Source organism: Muntiacus reevesi, chromosome 4 (assembly GCF_963930625.1).
Source record: "Muntiacus reevesi chromosome 4, mMunRee1.1, whole genome shotgun sequence".
In the NCBI taxonomy this organism is placed as follows: domain Eukaryota; kingdom Metazoa; phylum Chordata; class Mammalia; order Artiodactyla; family Cervidae; genus Muntiacus; species Muntiacus reevesi.
Window position 1 is genome coordinate 60,553,891 of NC_089252.1, and position 20,050 is coordinate 60,573,940.

Consider the following 20,050-nt stretch of genomic DNA (forward strand, 5'->3'; position numbering starts at 1 on the left):
AGTGGCCACCTGAGATCCCTTTGTGTAGGGCGATGTTGGGAAACAAAGGTGGGAACATGTGTGTTGATGGTCCGCAACTCCTCCAGATCTGCTAGATCTAGAGGTGAATTACAGTCTGTCTCCACATTTAGGAATTAAGGTAACCCCACCATCACCATCAGGCCTAAGCGGAGAGAGAATGAATATTCTCTCAAACATGTAGAATTCTCTTCCAAACCTGTAATTAAAAGGCAAGTTCCCACCAGCAGGCATCTGCCTCAGGGCTTGTTTTGCTAAAGCCCCCTCACTCTGTTGTCAGTCAGAGCCTTGGAATCCTAAGCAAGCCTCGCCACCCCGTTCCCAGACCCACAGCGAGGTATATGCATTCCGGGACAAGCCTGGGGTTCCATGGGGCTGGTGGGATGGGCCCCATGGCCAGGTGGCAGCCCAAGCAGTGAGGACTCCAGACAGAATGGAGAAAAAGGAGAAACAGGACAACCATGTCCCTGGTGAGGCCTGGAGAAGGGGAGGGGACCTCACCCTGAACAATAAGATCTTCCATGATTATTCTTCAAAGTAAGATGAAGTCTGAAAGAGAGATACCAAAAATTGCACTGTGGATTCTAGAAGTAGAGCCACAACAGATAAATGGGCTTCGGAGGGAGATGACATTTAAGATAGAAATTAGAGAGTGGATATAAATTAATAAATGAGCTCAGAGTGCAGGAAAAGGCATCTGAGACTGATGTCACAGTAGGACAGAGATCAAAGCATGTGGCTTAAGTAGGCCCTGTGGAAGAAAAGCAGTTTATCTGATAAGACTTATTATAGTATTCTTTATGATTTCAGTTCAGTCGCTCAGTCTTGTCCAGCTCTCTGGGACCCCATAGACTACAGCTCACCAGGCCTCCCACTCCATCACCAACTCCAGAGCCTACTCAATCTCATGTCCATCGCATCAGTGATGCCATGCTTGTGATTGGTTTTACTGATAGGACGATGTTTTAGTGATAGGACAATGTTTGCAGCATACTAAGTGAAAACAAAACAAAACAAAAAACAACTACATATGTGGTGTGACATAACCATGGAGGATAACTGGAAGGAAATTTTCTCAAATATCAAAGTTACACAATAGCATTTCTAGTCATTTTGTTCTTCTTTGTTCCGTGTTTTCAAGGTTTTCTTCCATGGATGCATCTTGCTCTTTTAGTTAAAAAACTTATGCATACTGTTTCTTTCCATTAGAAAACTAAGCTGCAGCCCAGATGAGAGCAAGGGAAGGCATTGAGGGTTTAGTGGGGGCACACGCGTGATCCCCGTGCAGTACCAACAGCCCAGGGGGCAGCTGTCGTGTAGAGGGAGCTGGAGGCCTCAGGGGCAGCTAGACTGTGGCCCAGGTGGGGAAGATTGAGGAGGAGAAGGCAAGTTCAGTGAGGACAGGCATGGCGTCTCCTGCACTGCAGCCCCACACCCTGCTCTGGCCCCTGGTCCCTGGTGAGCCTGCAGTGTTTGCTGCGTGGGTGAATGATAGCATGGCAGCGACGGCTCCTGCGGCTGCACTTCTCTTCCTGCTCCCTGAGGAAGCAGGGAGCCTGAGGAACCACAGCTGTTACTGATTGAACACTTGTGAATGGAATAAACACCTCTCTTTGCAGTTTGTAACGGAATAGGAATCGGTGAGTTTAAAGGCACACTTTCCATAAATGCTACAAACATTAAACACTACAGGAACTGCACATCCATCAGTGGAGATCTTCATATCCTGCCAGTAGCATTTAAGGGGTAAGTAAAGATCAAGTTACTGGTATACCGCAGAAAAACAGGCTCTGCTCTGTTCATGGCAGGTTGTTACTGACAGCTCTGTTACTTGTTTCAGTGACTCCTTCACACATACTGCTCCTCTGGACCCGAAAGAGCTGGACATTCTCAAAACTGTCAAAGAAATTACAGGTGTGTACCATTAAGTGCGTTAGTTGCTCAGTTGTATCCGACTCTTTGTGACCCCATGGACTGTAGCCTGCCAGGGTCCTCCGTCCATGGGATTTTCCAGGCAAGAATACTGGAATGGGTTGCCATTTCCTTCTCCAAATAATGTCTCATACAAAATAGACATTTCTAAGTGGTATGTGTCTGAACTTTCCTTCTGCTTTATAGGGTTTTTGCTGATTCAGGCCTGGCCCGAAAACAGGACTGACCTCGATGCTTTTGAGAACCTGGAAATCATACGTGGCAGAACGAAGCAGCAGTAAGTGGACCCCAGCCAAAGACTTGTAGAGCCTTTTCTTTTGAAGTAAAAGCTACTGAAGTCAGATACACCTCAGAGAGTCCCCACACACCCTCACCTTTTTCCCCTGATGGTGACACCCTGCATCATCAGCATGGCTGTAACTGAACTGCAGACTTTCTCGGATCTCACCAGCTTTCCACGAACACTTTTTCTGTTCTGGTCAGCCCACACTGCAAGGGACAGTCATGTCTCCTTAGTCCCCTGCTGTCCAGATAGTTCCTCTGTCTTCCTTGCCTTTCATGGCTTTTGAAAAGTACTGGTCAGGCATTTGTAGGATGGCCAGTGTTTTCTCCTGATCTGGTTGAGGTTTTGTACTTTTGGCAAGAATAGCACTAAGGCCACCAGTCCTCATCAGCGCCTCATTTCAGGGGACCTGAGAGGCACTGAGCATGTCTTTCAAGATTTCCCCTTTTCCAGCTCCAGCACACACACACACACATGCATGCACACACACATACGTACGCACGCACGCATACACACACACAAGCATCTTTAACATAATAAGGGTAATAATGAATTTTGTGGTGAGGCAAAGTTTGGGACTCTCTTGTTCAAACCTGCCTTGGAAAACATCTGGTTTTGAGAACTGTTCCCCATAGTTGACACCTGAGAGGGCTACATAATGTTGTGCAGTATTAAAGAAAATTGGAATACAGTGCGTGTAAAATAAGCATCCCTTTCCAAAAGCCATTCCAGCTTTGCATCTCTGATGCTAAACATGCAGCTAATATCACTTGCCAGAAAAGCCCTGTGCCCTGAGTTCTCAGGAATACTTCTTTTGACCAAAGTTCATATAGAGATGAGAGACTTCGGTCAGTCTTCTTGGGTGACTAGCATGTACCTCTCAGCTTAGTTTTAGGGTTTAAAACATAAAGCTGACTTTTTTTTTAAAATTTATAACATTTGCTGAACAGTCCAATGATACGCAGTTCCTCCTGGGGAAGTGTGACCCCTGCCAGACCTCCCTGCAGGAAGGACCTCAGCTTTGTCCCCACTGGCGTGGCTCCCCTGAGCATATGGCTAGAGGAAGGGATTCCTAAAAGCAGGGGTGCAGACTGTGCACCCACAGAAGTCACACAGACTGTGGAGGGACACATGGAGGAAAGAGTGGGCAGAGAAAGAGAAACAAGGAGGAAGAGGAGTTACATTTTGTCATCTCGTGCCTTCATCATCAGCCTCTCTATCCAGTGCTGTCTCAGCTGGTCTGTTTCCCGCCTTGGTGTTTAGTGAGCTTCCTCACAACGCACACCTCCTTCCTGTGGCTTCCCGTCACTGCAAACAAGAGCCTCCTCCACGCGGTGCCCAAAGTGGTCCAGGCTCCGGCCTCTTTCTCCCCTCGCAGACCCCTGTCCTACATTTCTGCTCCAGCAGCAGCACGTGATTGATTCTCAGTGCCTGTCACGTGCTCCTCTGGGTGGAAGGCTTCCTTCCCTTCAGTCGGAATACCGTCCATCTGGCCATGTGATGAACACATCCTGATCACCTCGTAGGAGCCTAGCACACGGTTGGGTAGTGAAGAAAATATCATAGTTCCTGCTCTGGAGGTCCTGATGCTCAGGCATCACCTCTTCCAGAGACCCTTGCTCAGACTTGTTTAGGTGCCCCTGCCCTTTGCCTCTGTGGTCCCCTCATCACCACCCTCATGGTTCTGCATTAACAATGATTGTATCATCAGTAGACAAAGGGCTTTTTGACAGCAAGAAGCACCCACTTAACCTAGAGTTAGAATAAAATTAGTCACATATTACCTCAGATATTTGTTCAATAAATGGATGAATAGATGGATGGATGGGTAGGTGGATGGATGGAAAGTTGAATCTATGATTTTTGAAGTATATTTGGATATTTGAAAGGCTAACATATTCTCAATTGCCAAGCAAAGTTAAAATGCAGTAAATAAAATAATGACATTAATAAATTATTCAACCCCTAGTCTGCCACTGGAGTTAGAGATATTAAAGGAACAAGGAACTAACTTTTCCCTGGAGGAACTTTAAAAACACTTGCAGTTTTCCAAAGTTGCAGTACAGACCTTCCATAACATGACTCACATGACTACAAACTGCAAGGCAGTGGTAAATCTAAAGTGGCACAGAAAAACGTTTTTGTTGACACTATGCTGTCACAATTTTTCACAATATTATTTTTTTTCTCTTCAACTTAGTGGCCAGTTTTCTCTTGCGGTCGTCGGCCTGAGTATAACATCCTTGGGATTACGCTCCCTCAAGGAGATAAGTGATGGTGATGTGATAATTTCAGGAAATCAAAACTTGTGCTATGCGGATACGATACGCTGGAAAAAACTTTTGGGGACCTCAACTCAGAATGCCAAAATTTCAAAAAACAGGAGTCAACAAGAGTGCAGTGAGTAATATCTTTGGTTGATTGTGGAGATGATTCTAACAGGTCATTTATTTTGATTTAAAATATTGAAAGGCTACTCCCAAACATTTAAATTATTCTTTACGTTACTAAGAAGCAAATTAAGGGAAATGTGTGTATTCTGTTGTGACGTTCATCAGATTTTTTTCTAGATAATTCTCATCTCATAGATAAATCTGCCTTGAAGTCTAGGCCATCAGTTATTGGTAATTTACAGAACAAAATTTAGTGTTGATTATGGCATTTTAGCTGTGTGTTCCTTCCTACTCATTCCATCCCCAATGACTAAACACATTCACACACACACACAGGAACGGGCTGAACATTTTACACTGGCATTTCCAGATCTGAGTCCACAGCCATAGTCAGCTTTTGAAGTGGTGCCCGCACCTGTGCTGTGATACTGGCCACCCGCAGCAGCAGAGCCAAGTTCATATCCCGGCTTGAGCCCTTCCTAGCTTTGAGACATTCATCAGTTATGTAAATCTTTGGGCTTTATCTTCCTCATCGATGAAATGGAGGCAATAATGATTCTCACACCATAGTGCAATTAAAAGAATTGGTGAAGTTCTGGGTGTCTCCCTGGTTCTGTGCCCCACACACGCATGACAAGGACCCTCACACTTTCTGCTCCTGCAGCTCTGACGAGCTCCATCTAGATATGCTTGGCACCCAGCAGGGCAAAGGGGACTTTGTGGCGGGCCTCTGGAAGCCCTTGTGCCACTGCTTCTCCCAGGGGCCCTGGCGTATGTTTGTGGCCACTGTTCCTTGTCTGACCATGGGACTCACCCTGTATTCTCAGGCGCCACGGGCCACATCTGTCACCCGCTGTGCTCATCAGAGGGCTGCTGGGGACCTGGGCCCAAATACTGCTTGTCCTGTCAGAACTTCAGTCGTGGCAAGGAGTGTGTGGAAAAGTGCAACATTCTAGAGGGGTAAGAGGCTTGTTTTGTTTTTTTTTTTTTTAATTCCTTTGTTTTAATTAAAAAATAAGACTTAGGATGGTTTTGTAGGTGTATAGTTAATCAGTCTGATTATTTTCCTTTATTTTCTTTTCCTTTTTGTTTGTTAACAGTTGGTGTGTGTGTGTGTGTGTGTGTGTGTGTGTGTGTGTGTGTGTGTGTAGTTTTATTTAGTTGTTTTCGGTTGTGCTGGGTCTCCCTTGCTGCGCGCAGGCTTTCTCTGCTTGCAAGAAGCAGGGGCTGCTCTTCACGGGGGCATCTGTTGTTGCAGAGCAGAGGCTCCAGAGCTCTGGCTCAGTCGTTCTAGCACACAGGCTGAGCTGCTTCACAGCATGTGGGATCTTTCCAGACCAGGGATCGAACTGGTATCCCCTGCATTGCAAGACAGGCTCTCAACCACTCGACCACCAGGGAAGCCCTGTTGACAACTATTAATCACAAATGGAAAGGAAAAACATTTTTTCATTACTTAATCCAACCCAATTTATAGAGTCTCTTTATCTGGAAATTTAATTTTCTAAGCTGCACAAAGTTCCCAAGACAAACAGAACGGTTTGTTCTGTTTCCATGGTTCAGATGACCAAGACCGTGGCCATTAGTCTTGTCCTTGTAGCACAGCATTCCTGTTGCGTCAAAACACAGCTTCATGTTAATTTTTGTTTATGGTCAAGACACGCTGAACAGTGCAGATAACTTTAAATAGAACCATGGACAAAGAGATAAACAGTTTGTATAACATCTGTTGAATTTATTGCAGTCAATAAAAAGTACAGTCTGTTGATTCTGTGGGAATTTTGATATTGAGTAAGGTTTTGAATGATCACAAATAGTGACTAAAATAAATTAATAGGAAAACAAAATGTAAGGATAGCAACTGGAAGAGGCAATTTAAAAAAAAATAAAGAAGAAGAGAGGTTTTCTGGTAGAGAAGATAGGAGTTACAGATACCTCTAGGAAATTTTCCTTTCTGTTTCACTATCAGGGCTTGGACTACAGCTCAGCTCAAAAATACTCAGAAGCAGAATGAATTCAATTCCACAGGACTCCTTTAGCTGATAGGCACATTAACCTAACAGAGTAATTTGCATAATCAATAGTATTGTTTCAATAAGTAAGAAATATTGGTGCAATCCTTACAGCTGCAGACAGATGCTAAGCTCATGCTTTCAGTGTTCAGGTCTCTTTGAAGGGGCTTCCCCAGTGGCTCAGGTGGTAAAGAATTTGCCTGCAGTGTGGTAGACCCAGGCTCAATCCCTGGGTCAGGAAGATCCCCTGGAGAAGGGACTGGTTACCCATTCCAGTATTCTTGCCTGGAGAATCCCATGAACAGAGGAGCCTGGTAGGCTATGGTCCATGGGGTCACAAAGAGTCGGACCAAACTGACTAACAGCTTCAATACTTTTCTCTTTGAAGCAGCAAGGTAATTAAAATAGCCTTGGCAGTGGTGCCTGGGTCTTCCCGTTAGAGAATCCTGGTGTCCAGCAGCACCTTCTCTGTTTGCAAGACTGGCCCCTATAGCGGGTGTGATGACCCAAGAGGCAGCACAGGGAAAAGTCACGTGGCTTGTTCAGTTTCATTGATGCTGACTGCCTGAGAGGACGCATGGAACATACCTTTGGGTGTGAACACTTCTTGTTCACTGCCTAGTTAACTACCAGTAGTCTTTAAGAGCTGCCCACATCTACCATGTCTTTCCAATCACACATCAGCTCCTCAAGTAGTTATTTATTTATTTATTTATTTAATTCTTGATTGCACTGGGTCTTCACTGTTGCGCACGGTCTCTCTCTAGTTGCAAAGAGTGGGGACTGCTGTCTAGTTGTGTTGCTCAGCTTTTCATTGAGGTAGCTTTTCTTGTTGCAGAGCACAGGCTATAGGTACACTAACTTCAGTCATTGCAGCATGCAGGCTCATGGGCTCAGCTGCTCTGTGGCATGTGGACTCTTCCCAGATACAGGGATGGAACCCACGTCCCTTTCATTGGCAGGCAGATTTCTCTCCACTTTACCACCAGGGAAGTCCCAATCTATCCATTTTTGAGGAACAGTTAAAATAGTCCAATAAAATATTTCATACCTATGTTCCATTCTTACTGTTTTTAGTAATAACCATTAAGGAAACTTTAATAGCTCTCTTTCCCTTTCCCAGGTATTGGTCTAATTACCATTTCTTTGCAGCTTAACTTAAATATCCATGAATCTGATATAGGAGGGGGTGCCTCTTATTTTCTTCTTTTCTCCCATGTGTTGGTTTATCTAATATTCAGAGAGTGTGCCTGTAGAAAAAATGTAGAGAAGATGTTTTGATTATAAATGAAGTTTATGCTTTGTTCTAGGAAAAGATGACTAAAGATTCAGCAGACAGAATCAGTTTATTATATTACAGTATAGTCCTAGTTTCCCAGACGTTTGACTTTTACATAAAATTGTTTTGTCTTTCTAAGAGAGGTGATTGATGTCACCTGACCCTTCAGACAGGTGAACCCAGACAGCATTTGGAAGCAGGCTCTGTAGGGATGGCGCTGACCAGTTTCCTGTCTTCCTCCTGTCAGAGAGCCCAGGGAGTTCGTGGAGAATTCCGAGTGTGTGCAGTGCCATCCAGAATGCCTGCCCCAGGCCATGAATGTGACCTGCACTGGACGCGTAAGGAGCACGTTTGATGTTATCCCCACACATCAGCTGGAGACCCGCAAGGATGACCCACCACCATCCCGCCCACTCCCCACACTCCAGCCCGTCCCGTCCCGTCTCACAGCCATCAGGGGCTGTGACTGAGGGGAAGTCGGCCTGTGGCCTGCCTGGCTCGAGCATTCGTCTTCTCTGTCCAACCCCCAGATGCACATGGTGACGCCTGGTCTCAGACCACAGATCAGGGCACTGAACAGGGTACACTGACAACCAGCCTTCACTGTTCCTGACATCTGCCACCGTTGCTTTATCATCTTAACCAAACGTTACCACATTCTTACTTCACATTAGTTCATAGTTATTTGAAGGAGGTTTTTTTAATCACATAGGAAAAATTTTCAAAATTCAGTTTCATATCTACATTACATTCAATAATAATATTTTAGAGAGTGTAAGTGAGAATGAAGATCCCTCTCGCACCAATGTGTTCATGTTGTTAATTCTCACTATTACCTGTATGAGGAGCTCTGTTTGGATTTGAGCTTCAACAGTCATATCTAAATCTACCGACGGAAAATGTTTTTCAGAAGTTCTCTGAATCAGACAGATGATGATGATAAGGTTTTGAGGTACAAGCTGCCAAAATAGCTGGTTACAAAGTAAACCACTGGTTTTTAGGTTAGTGTTGAGTTAACTTTTCGTCAGTGAAATACAATAATTGGCGATGTTGACTGACTTAGTCATCTGATTGTTCTCGCTCTGGGAACACTCAGTCTTTGAGACGTAAGGGCTGCTTAGCCAACAGGCAGACCCTTCCCTACCCACCTTACTTCAGCCCTTGTGAAGTGTGTGGATGCAACCCAAGCAGCCCTAATATATTGACAAGTCTGACAAACAGAACCAAATTTAGCATAGCACAGTTAAATTATGCAGCCACTGTGTTTACACTTGCCACCTTCTCAACACTGGGGAAACGCAGGTGTGGTTTGCTTAGCTTTGCCTTGGCAAAGCACAGCTTCCCACAGAAGCCCCTCAAATTCAGGCATGACTCACAAGGAAGCCCATCTGAATGATAAGATGGAAATACACATGTAGACCAATCAGGTTTTAACAAGGAAAAATGCATACAAGGTATTAGGTGCAATCCAGTAAAACACACAGTTCAGTTTCTTTATGTTTTCATATACAATACACATTTAAAGTCAGGAAGGCTTTATTCTCAACTGTTAACAGTGGTCGCATCAGGCAAGACACAGTCAGAGAAGAATTCAGCCACTTGAAGAATTTCTACATTGCTTGATTTTTTTTTTCATGATATATATTTTAAGTAAAAAGTTACTTCATTCTGAAAGACACATAAATAAATATTTGATTTATGAAATGGTTTCTCTGCCTCGGTGCAGGGACCAGGCAACTGTGTAAAGTGTGCACACTACATTGATGGCCCTCACTGCGTCAAGACCTGCCCTGCTGGAGTCGCGGGAGAGAACAGCACCCTGATCTGGAAATTTGCAGATGCCAGTCACGTGTGTCACCTCTGCCACCCCAACTGCACCTATGGGTGAGTCAGGGAACTCTGGGTCTGCAAGAGAAAATGCAGACTCATAAGCTGAAAACGATTTCCAAACTGCCCAGGCAGTAAAGTAAAGAGGTTTGTATTAGAGTCAGTTCCTCCAAGTGTTCTGGCCCTACGGCCACGGCAGAGGTGATAAAATGCTCATGGGAGGTAACAGTGCTCACCAGAAAGCCTCTCAGCGTCTCCAGGTGTGTACCATGCCAGGGCTTTGTTCCGCCGTGCCAACAAGTCCAAACAAGAGTAAGGGACAGGTGGGATGAAGGCGGAGGTCCTACCCTATCCTCAAAGGTTTCTACACATCTTCCCAGATGACTGGGGTTCCTGTGGGAATCCTTATTGTTTTACAATTAATGGAAGATAACATTGCCTAGATAGCATATTAAAAAGCAGAGACATTACTTTGCCAACAAAGGTCCATCTAGTCAAGGGTATGGTTTTTCCAGTGGTCATGTATGGATGTGAGAGTTGGACTGTGAAGAAAGCTGAGCGCCAAAGAATTGATGCTTTTGAACTGTGGTGTTGGAGAAGACTCTTGAGAGTCCCTTGGACTGCAAGGAGATCCAACCAGTTCATCCTAAAGGAGATCAGTCCTGGGTGTTCATTGGAAGGACTGATGCTGAAGCTGAAACTCCAATACTTTGGCCACCTCATGAGAAGAGTTGACTCATTGGAAAAGACTCTGATGCTGGGAGGGACTGGGGGCAGGAGGAGAAGGGGACGACAGAGGATGAGATGGCTGGATGGCATCACCGACTCAATGGACATAAGTTTGAGTAAGCTCCAGGAGTTGGTGCTGGACAGGGGGGCCTGGCGTGCTGCGGTTCATGGGGTCACAAAGAGTCAGACACAACTGAGCGACTGAACTGAACATTGCCTAGAATGTTCCTTAAAGAAGCTTTTTCTTTTACCTAGTTGATTGCTAAGTTGCTAATAGGTAGATTAAAACTATTTTTAGCTGAAACACTCTGAACACTTGTATTTTGTTTATTAAAATAATAAATTTGGCAATGAAACTAGACTACTTCTAAAAATCAGTCGCAAAAGTTGAGTTCTCATATATATTTCATATTCCCTTCTATCTCTCAGTCCTCAACCTTATTCAGAACCATTACTCTTCTCCAGAGCCATCTCTTACTAGCTGTGTAGCCTTCCGAAAGTGTATTAACCTGTCCGTACCTCACTTTTCTCATCTGTAAATTAGGTTAATACTACTGCATTGCTCACAGGATTTCTGTGACCTTGATTAATACACATAATGTACTTAAATGGTGCCTGGAACACATGCATGCTCAATCAAGGATTGCACAAAAGGTGGCGTGGGGCTGTTGATGACGTGGTAATAACCATGGTGATGGTTATGATGTTCGTAAGCAGTGTTGGTGGTAGTGATGGTGGTAATTGTGATGGTGATAATGACTAGTGTTCTGAAGGAATGCAGAACCTTCCGATTAGACTTCCAAAAATCAAGAGTCTTGAAAATTTTGCAAATATGTCCTAATATTTTAACTGTATTTGTATGTAGAAAAAAGGTCTTAATGACCCAGATAACCACGATGGTGTGATCACTCACCTAGAGCCAGACATCCTGGTGTCCGAAGTCAAGAGGGCCTCAGGAAGCCTCACTACAAACAAAGCTATGAAGGTTATGGAATTTCAGCTAAGCTATTTTAGCTCCTAAAAGATGATGCTGTTAAAGTACTGCACTCAATATGCCAGCAAATCTGGAAAACTCAGCAGTGGCCACAGGACTGGAAAAAGTCAGCTTTCCAGTTGTTTTCCAAAGAAAAACAATGCCCAAGAATGTTCAAACCACTGCACAATTGCACTCATTTCACATACTAGCAAGGTAATGCTGAAAATCTTTCAAGCAAGGCTTCAAAAGTATGTGAACCAAGAACTCCCAGATGTACCAGCTAAAAAGCAAAGGAACCAGAGATCAAATTGCCAGTATCCACTGAATCATAGAAAAAAGCAAGAGAGTTCCAGAAAAACATCTACTTCCGCTTCATTGACTACACTAAAGCCTTTAACTGTGTGGATCACAGCAAACTGTGGAAAATTCTTAAACAGATGGGAATACCAGACCACCTTACCTACTTCCTGAGAAACCTGTATGCAGGTCAAGAAGCAACAATTAGAACTGGACATGGAACAATTAACTGGTTCAAATTGGAAAAGGAGTCCATCAGGATTGTATATTGTCACTCTGCTTATTTAACTTGCATGCAGAGTACATCATGCGAAATGCCAGACTGGATGAAGCTCACACTGGAATCAAGATTGCCAGGAGAAATGTCAATAACCTCAGATACACAGATAACACCACCCTAATGGCAGAAAGGGAAGAGGAACTAAAGAGCCTCTTGATGAAAGTGAAAGAGGAGAGTGAAAAAGTTGGCTTAAAACTCAACATTCAGAAAATGAAGATCCATGGCATCTGGCCCCATCATTTCATGGCAAATAGATAGGGAAAAAATGGAAAGAGTGACAAATTTTATTTTCTTGGGCTCCAAAATCACTACAGACGGTGACTGCAGCCCTGAAATTAAAAGATGCTTGCTCCTTGGAATAAAAGCTATGACCAACCTAGACAGTGTATTAAAAAGCAGAGATCACTTTGCTGACAGGTCTGTATAGTCAAAGCTATAGTTATTCCTGTAGTCATGTACAGATGTGAGAGTTGAACCATAAAGAAAGCTGAGTGCTGAAGAATTGATGCTTTTGAACAGTGGTGTTGGAGAAGACTCTCGAAAGTCCCTTGGATAGCAAGGAGATCAAACCAGTCAATCCTAAGGGAAATCAATCCTGAATATTCATCGAAAGGACTGCTGCTGAAGCTGAACCTCCAATACTTTGGCCACCAGTTACAAAGAGCTGACCCATTGGAAAAGACCCTGATGCTGGGGAAGATTGAGGGCAGGAGGAGAAGGGGGTGACAGAGGATGAGACGGTTGGATGGCATCCCCGACTCAACGGACGTAAGTTTGAGCAAACTTCAAGAGATAGTGAAGGACAGAGAAGCCTGGTGTGCTGCAGTCCGTAGAGTCACAAAGAGTCAGAGGCAACTAAACGACTGAACAACAGCAAATGTGGAGAAGTCTAGGCCTGGAGACAAGTGATTTGGGAATGACTTGTATCCTGGTCAATTTCCACTGTTTAACCTTCTTAAGTTTCAGCTGTTACAGGGGTAAATGGAAGGGTACCATCTTTCCATGACCCTGTGGTCCAGGAGTTTCAGTCCTGGGTGACTGAAGAGTAATCCCAGCAACAAGAAAGAAACCTAGGCATCTCCTATGTGGTTTACATGTGGTTGTCTTCCCCCTCTAATCTTAGTCTAGTCCACTGGTGCGTTCCAAGTGACCTGCAGTATCTTACCAAGTTTAACATCCAAAATCCCCACTAAAACCAGTACGTCAATTTAACTAGGGCTAGCATTTTTATAATATTTTGTATTTCCAGTCAGGAAATGATAATTTCTTCATAAATTCAGATATTCTTTTTTTATATTTCAGTAAAGTTTTACAGTTTTGTTCTTTCATGTTCTGTTTGTATTACATTGGATATTGTGAAATGGACCTTACTTAGAGTATACCTTCTAATTTATTATTTCTAATATATAAGATAGCTTTTGATTGTTTTGGTGGAGGTGTATAGTCATCTCATATTGATGGTCTTTATTGAACTTCCTTTGAGATAAATGTTTTAGTTCATGGTCTTGAAGTTTCCAGGAAAACAATCATCTTGTCTCCATTAATGGTATCTTCATCTCTTTTCCAAAAGTTTTAAATCATATTATAAAGGCCAGGATTTCTAGAATAATGTCAGATACAATGGTAGTGGATATCAGAGTTTTATATCTGATGGTTGTGGGAATGGCTATAGTAAATCACCATTAAGAACATTATTTGCTATTACTGTGAGTTACTATCTTGTTAAAGAAATAGTTATCTACAGTTATTCCTACTTTTGAACAATTTTTTTAAATCCAGAATGAATTTTGAATTTTACCGGATCCCTCCTTGGCAGCAATTTTAAGATTTTTCCCTTTGGGTATATCAGCATGCTGTTATATTGAGTAATTTTCAAATTCTACAAAGCATGATATAAATGATAGTTTGCTAGTTTTTCACTCTATTTTTTTCATATTTTCTATAATAAGGAATTTTGGAACAGAGTCTCTTAAATAGAATTATATTACCCATTAAAATGTATTTTTCCTATATTTTCTGTCTTTTGGAAATAACTGTGTTTATGTATGTGTCTGTGAACATGTATCACTGATAGAAAAGCATGTAGTTTTATGTAATCTTGTTATTACTATCTGTATCTTCATCCAAAAGAATTACTTGATAAAAAATGGGTTTAATTTTTTAAATATGGAGAAATATTGATAGGATAAAGGGAAATAAGAAAACATATCTTTTATTGTGTATCTATGATGTATACAGCATCATCAAACAGATAGTCTCATTGATGTCTCAGAACGAGCTCACTGCTTTTCCATTTGTATTGTTAAAGGAACACTTAGGCTCTGGAGTCATTAGCCTGCAGTCCCAGAGCCCAGGTTATGGGAGCATTCCTGCTTCAAGAAGCCATCCTCTTCCCAGAGGGCAGGGCTGGTTACCCCAGAGAAGGTCAGGAAACATAAAGCCCGTCCACAGTTGAATGGAACCATACTTTATAATAAGGTATCAGGGAAAGGTTTCTTTGAAATTTTATGCCAAAAAACTATAGCATAAAATTCTGCCAATTTTAATTACATGTAATAAAAAATAATAAATGGGAGACAGACAAGCAGTAATTTTTCTAACTAAATTAAATGATAGCATGATGCAGCATCTTTTGCCTGATATTCGACAGTCATTTCTGTAGACTTATGCAGGGGACCATCAGCTTTCTCATGGACTTCTTAATCCTCTGATACTCAGATCATCCCCTCTTACCACACCTGTCCTGTCACTGCCCTCGTCCATCATCTCTTCAAATGTAAACTGATTGAGCTCTCACTGTGAGTATCTCTTGTCAATAACTTCTTGATAGAAACCCCATAGGTTTCCCAGCAGCACTTTGAGAAGCTTCATGAAACCTACTTCTTGTCCAAAGTATGCAGATCCAGTTTGCACCACTTTGCATACAGTTCCCATTTTGTTACTTTCTGGAGACTGACAGGCATAATGGGAAAATATAAAAACACTAATGAGGAGGGATATTTTGAGCAGGGTTTAACTTTACCAGTGGTCATCCATTCAGTTCAGTTCAGTCACTTAGTCATGTCCGACTTTTTGCAACCCCATGGACTGCAGGACACCAGGCTTCCCTGTCCATCACCAACTCCTAATACTTGCTCAAACTCATGTCCATCAAGTCGATGATGCCATCCAACCATCTCATCCTCTGTCGTCCCTTCTCCTCCTGCCTTCAATCTTTCCCAGCATCAGGGTCTTTTCCAATGAGTCAGTTCTTCACATCAGGTGGCCAAAGTAGTGGAGTTTCACCTTCAGCATCAGTCCTTCAAATGAATATTCAGGACTGATTTCCTATAGGCTGGACTGGTTTCATCTCCTTGCAGTCCAAGGGACCCTCAAGAGTTTTCTCCAGCACCACCATTCAAAACCATCAATTCTTCAGTGCTCAGCTTCTTTATAGTCCAACTCTCACATCCATACATGACCACTGGATAAACCATAGCTTTGACTAGACAGACCTTTGTTGGCAAAGTAATGTCTCTACTTTTTAATACGCTGTCTAGGTTGGTCAGAGCTTTCCTTCCAAGAGGCAAGCGTCTTTTAATTTCATGGCTTCAGTCACCATTGCCGTGATTTTGGAACCCCACAAAATAAAGTCTTTCACTGTTTCCATTGTTCTCCCATCTATCTGCCATGAAGGTTCGACTGGGTGCCATAATCTTAGTTTTCTGAATGTTGAGCTTTAAGCCAACTTTTTCACTCTCCTCTTTCACTTTCATCAAGAGGCTCTTTAGTTCTTCTTTGCTTTCTGCCATAAGGGTGGTGTCATCTGTGTATATGAGGTTTTTGATATTTCTTCTGGAAATCTTGATTCCAGCTTGTGCTTCATCCAACCTGATATTTGGCATGATGTACTCTGCCTATAAGTTAAATAAACAGGTTGACAATATATAACCTTGATGTACTTTCCCCATTTGGAACCAGTCTGTCAGTCTGTTGTTCCATGTCCAGTTCTAACTGTTGTTTCCTGACCTGCATACAGATCTCTCAGGAAGCAGGTAAGGTGGTCTGGTATTCCCATCTGTTTAAGAGTTTTCCAGTTTGTTGATCTGTGACTGACCCACACCGTCAAAGGCTTTGGCATAGTCAATAAAGCAGAAGTAGATGTTTTTCTGGAACTCTCTTGCTTTTTCAATGATCCAGTAGATGTTGGCAATTTGATCTCTGGTTCCTCTGCCTTTTCTAAATCCAGCTTGAACATCTGGAATTTCACAGTTCACGTAATGTTGAAGCCTGGCTTGGAGAATTTTGAGCATTACTTTGCTAGTGGATGAGACAAGTGCAATTGTGCGGTACTTAGAACATTCTTTGCCATTGCCTTTCTTTGGAACTGGAATGGAGACTGTCCTTTTCCAGTCCTGTGGCCACTGTGAGTTTTCCAGATTTGCTGGCATATTGAGTGCAGCACTTTAACAGCCTCATCTTTGAGCATTTGAAATAGCTCAGCTGGAATTCCATCACTTCCACTAGCTTTGTTTGTAATGATCCTGCCTAAGGCCCACTTGACTTTGCATTCCAGGATGTCTAGGTGAGTTATCACACCATCAAAGTCATCTGGCTCATGAAGATCTTTTTTGTACAGTTCTATGTATTCTTGCCACCTCTTCGTAATATCTTCTGCTTTTGTTAGGTCCATACCATTTCTGTCCTTTATTGTGACCATCTTTGCATGAAATGTTCCCTTGGTATCTCTAATTTTCTTGAAGAGATCTCTAGTCTTTTCCATCCTATTGTTTTCCTCTGTCTCTTTGCATTAATCACTGAGGAAGGCTTTTATCTCTCCTTGCTATTCTTTGGAACTCTGCATTCAGATGGGTATATCTTTCCTTTTCTCCTTTGCCTTTCACTTCTCTTCTTTTCTAGCTATTTTCTAAGGCCTCCTCAGGCAACCATTTTGCCTTGCTGCATTTCTTTTTCTTGGGGATGGTCTTGATCACTGCCTCCTATTCAGTGTCACGAACCTCTATCCATAGTTCTTCAGGCACTCTTGTCTATCAGATCTAATTCCTTGAATCTATTTGTCGCTTCCACTGTGTAATCGTTAGGGATTTGGTTTAGGTCATACCTGAATCGTCTAGTGGTTTTCCCTACTTTCTTCAATTTAAGTCTGAATTTAGCAATCAAGAGTTCATGATCTGAGCCACAGTCAGCTCCCAGTCTTGTTTTTGCTGACTGTATAGAGCTTCTCCATCTTTGGCTGCAAAGAATATAATCAGTGTGATATTGGTATTGACCGTCTGGTGATGTCCATGTGTAGAGTCTAGTCTCATGTGCTCTTGGGAGAGTCCTTGCTCTGACCAGTGCATTCTCTTGGCAAAACTCTGTTAGTTTTTCCCTGCTTCATTTTTTACTCCAAGACCAAACTTGCCTGTTACTCCAGGTATCTCTTGACTTCCTACATTTTCATTCCAGTCCCCTATAATAAAGAGGACATCTTTTTGGGGTGTTAGTTCTAGAAGGTCTTATAGGTCTTCATAGAGCCATTCAGCTTCAGCTTCTTCAGCATTACTGGTTGGGCCATAGACTTGGATTACTGTGTCATTGAATAGTTTGCCTTGGAAACAAACAGAAATCATTCTGTTGTTTTTGAGATTACACCCAAGTACTGCATTTTTGACTCTCTTGTTGACTGGGAGGGCTACTCCATTTCTTCTAAGGAATTCTTTCCCACAGTAGTAGATATAATGGTCATCTGAGTTAAATTCACCCATTCCAGTCCATTTTAGTTCACTGATTCCTAAAATGTTGATGTTCACTCTCGCCATCTCCTGTTTGACCACTTTCAATTTACCTTTAGTCACGGACCTGACATTCCAGGTTCCTGTGCAATACTACTCTTTACAGTATCAGACTTTACTTCCTTCACCAGTCACATCCACAACTGGGTGTTCTGTTTTTGTTTGTTTTTTGCTGCTGTTGTTCTTGTTTTGCTTTGGCCCCGTCTCTTCATTCTTTCTGGTGTTATTTCTCCACTCTTCTCCACTAGCAGTGATGGACACCTGCTGACCTGGGGCGTTCATCCTTCAGTGTCATATCTTTTTGCTTTTTCATACTGTTCATCCATTAGCAGATATTTTTTTGTCTTTGACGATTATGGTTTTCCTAGGAGATAACAGATTATGAGAAAAGGAGAAGCCTGTGTCTGGTGTAGGGAGGAAAGTCTGTAAGCTTGCAGGGCCAAAACTACATTGTCTGACACCATAGAAAAGAGGTCTTAGACCCTCAAAAGGAGTACAGTTCAGAGATGAGAGCCATTTGAATGAGATAGAAAATGAATAGAACCATAAGGCAGTGTGCATTAAACAAGCACAAATCCTTTTCACATACCTGAACAGGGCTTCTTCATCTTTCCCCCAGCCAAGAATGTCAGTCTTTTCCATCGAACTGGAATACTCAGTCTTCCTATTGAATATTCAGTCTTGCATTGACAAATATTGCTGTACTTCAAGACAAACTTATTCTGCCTTTTCATCCATCATCCTGTAATCAGAATAGCAGATGGTGGTGCCCCCCAGAATGGGAACCCAGCTGCTGAGGGGACACGTTAAGACAAATGCTATTTATGCTTCATGTACAACATCTTAGTTGTGTGGAAGTGGGTGAAGCCAGTTTCTGGCTTTCCGGGTCTGCAATTATCCCCATTTCCCTGCCCCGAGATGCACGTTGTCACTTGTCTGCCCCCACCTTAATCAGTGTGGCCCAGGAAATGATTCTGATCTCAGCTCCCTCCACCTCCTGCCCACATGGATGTTCTAGAGCCAGCTGTAAGGCATCTGAACCTCTGTCAAAAGTAAGACATGAAAACATTTCAGTAACAAAGACCAGAAGCTGCCTACTCTGTTCAATCCTTATCACAAACTGGACACTCAAAACTACTTGCTGAGTGAATGAACAAATGAATAAATGCATGATAAACAAATGATTAAGCAATATTAAGACACATTGTGATTCTAATGATTTAAAAGTAATTTGACACACGTCACCTTATGATTTAATAAAAACTCTCCAAGAAAAAAATGATAAATAAAATGATTGAAATGTGTCTTTCTCTTTCAATTCCTACAGCTGTACAGGGCCAGGTCTCAAAGGCTGTGCAGCAGATGGGTAAGTGTGACACTTTGTGTTTGATGACCTGACCAGAAACAACCAATAGTTCTGTGGGCAAGGGTAATGCTTTCTCTCTCTCAATGCTTTTTCCGACTCCCCTCTGCCCTGGCAGGTTCTCACTTCTCCCCGGGCCAAACTGGGCATTCCTAGCAGAACCCACCCTGCCTGCATTATGGGCTGTGTCCCAGGGATGGGAGAGCGACACAGGGCATCAGTGCCAGCCTCTTCCACATAGAGCCAGCCTCACCACCTGGTCCTTCTCTATCTATACAACCCGTCATTGCTCCATGGGTCACAGTATTATTGGATGATGCTTCTCTTCCAGCTTCTCTTCTCTTTCCTTGCTGACCCAGTTGACCCTCAGCTTGTGGGGGTTTGATGACAGAGCTCCAACTGTGGGGATTTCTCCCCTTACTTCCTTTTCTAAACACATGACTTCCTTCAGCATTTCAGTTGTAATCTGTTTGCCATCATTGCCTGAAATGCTACACAGAGAAAAGCAGAATTGAGACTTTCTATTCAGACTCATCAGGGAAGAATGATATTATCAATTAATAATATCTGTCATGGAATCAGAATTATACACAAGACACCCACCAGATACCCCCAAACACTAGCCAAATATCCAGGCACCTCTGCCATCTCTACTAATGTTTACAAAACTCCTCCCCTCAGCAACTTTCCTCAGAGTCAGTCAGCTCAGTCTCTTGCCCAAGAATTAGCCAAGATAACCAATCCCTTCTACTATAAGTGAAACATTAAAGACAAATAGGGAAGTTTCTCAAAGACAAAGGTTGCCTTTTATGCCCCTCTTCACTTGAGCCATGAGGACACCAGCAAGCTTCATCCTCCCTTCATGCTGCAGTCAGTATCTTAGCAAT

At 42.8% G+C, this 20,050-nt stretch overlaps 1 protein-coding gene across 1 annotated transcript in view; it reads left to right on the plus strand.

Annotated features, from left to right (window-relative positions):
- The window catches only part of EGFR (epidermal growth factor receptor), a 206,393-nt gene that overhangs the window by 146,745 nt on the left and 39,598 nt on the right, over nucleotides 1–20,050 (plus strand). Inside the window, exons 9-16 of the mRNA XM_065932875.1 lie at nucleotides 1,638–1,764; nucleotides 1,859–1,932; nucleotides 2,137–2,227; nucleotides 4,434–4,633; nucleotides 5,454–5,586; nucleotides 8,165–8,255; nucleotides 9,644–9,801; nucleotides 19,128–19,166. Of these exons, the coding sequence (XP_065788947.1) occupies nucleotides 1,638–1,764; nucleotides 1,859–1,932; nucleotides 2,137–2,227; nucleotides 4,434–4,633; nucleotides 5,454–5,586; nucleotides 8,165–8,255; nucleotides 9,644–9,801; nucleotides 19,128–19,166 (913 nt within the window). The remainder of the gene's footprint in view (nucleotides 1–1,637; nucleotides 1,765–1,858; nucleotides 1,933–2,136; nucleotides 2,228–4,433; nucleotides 4,634–5,453; nucleotides 5,587–8,164; nucleotides 8,256–9,643; nucleotides 9,802–19,127; nucleotides 19,167–20,050) is intronic.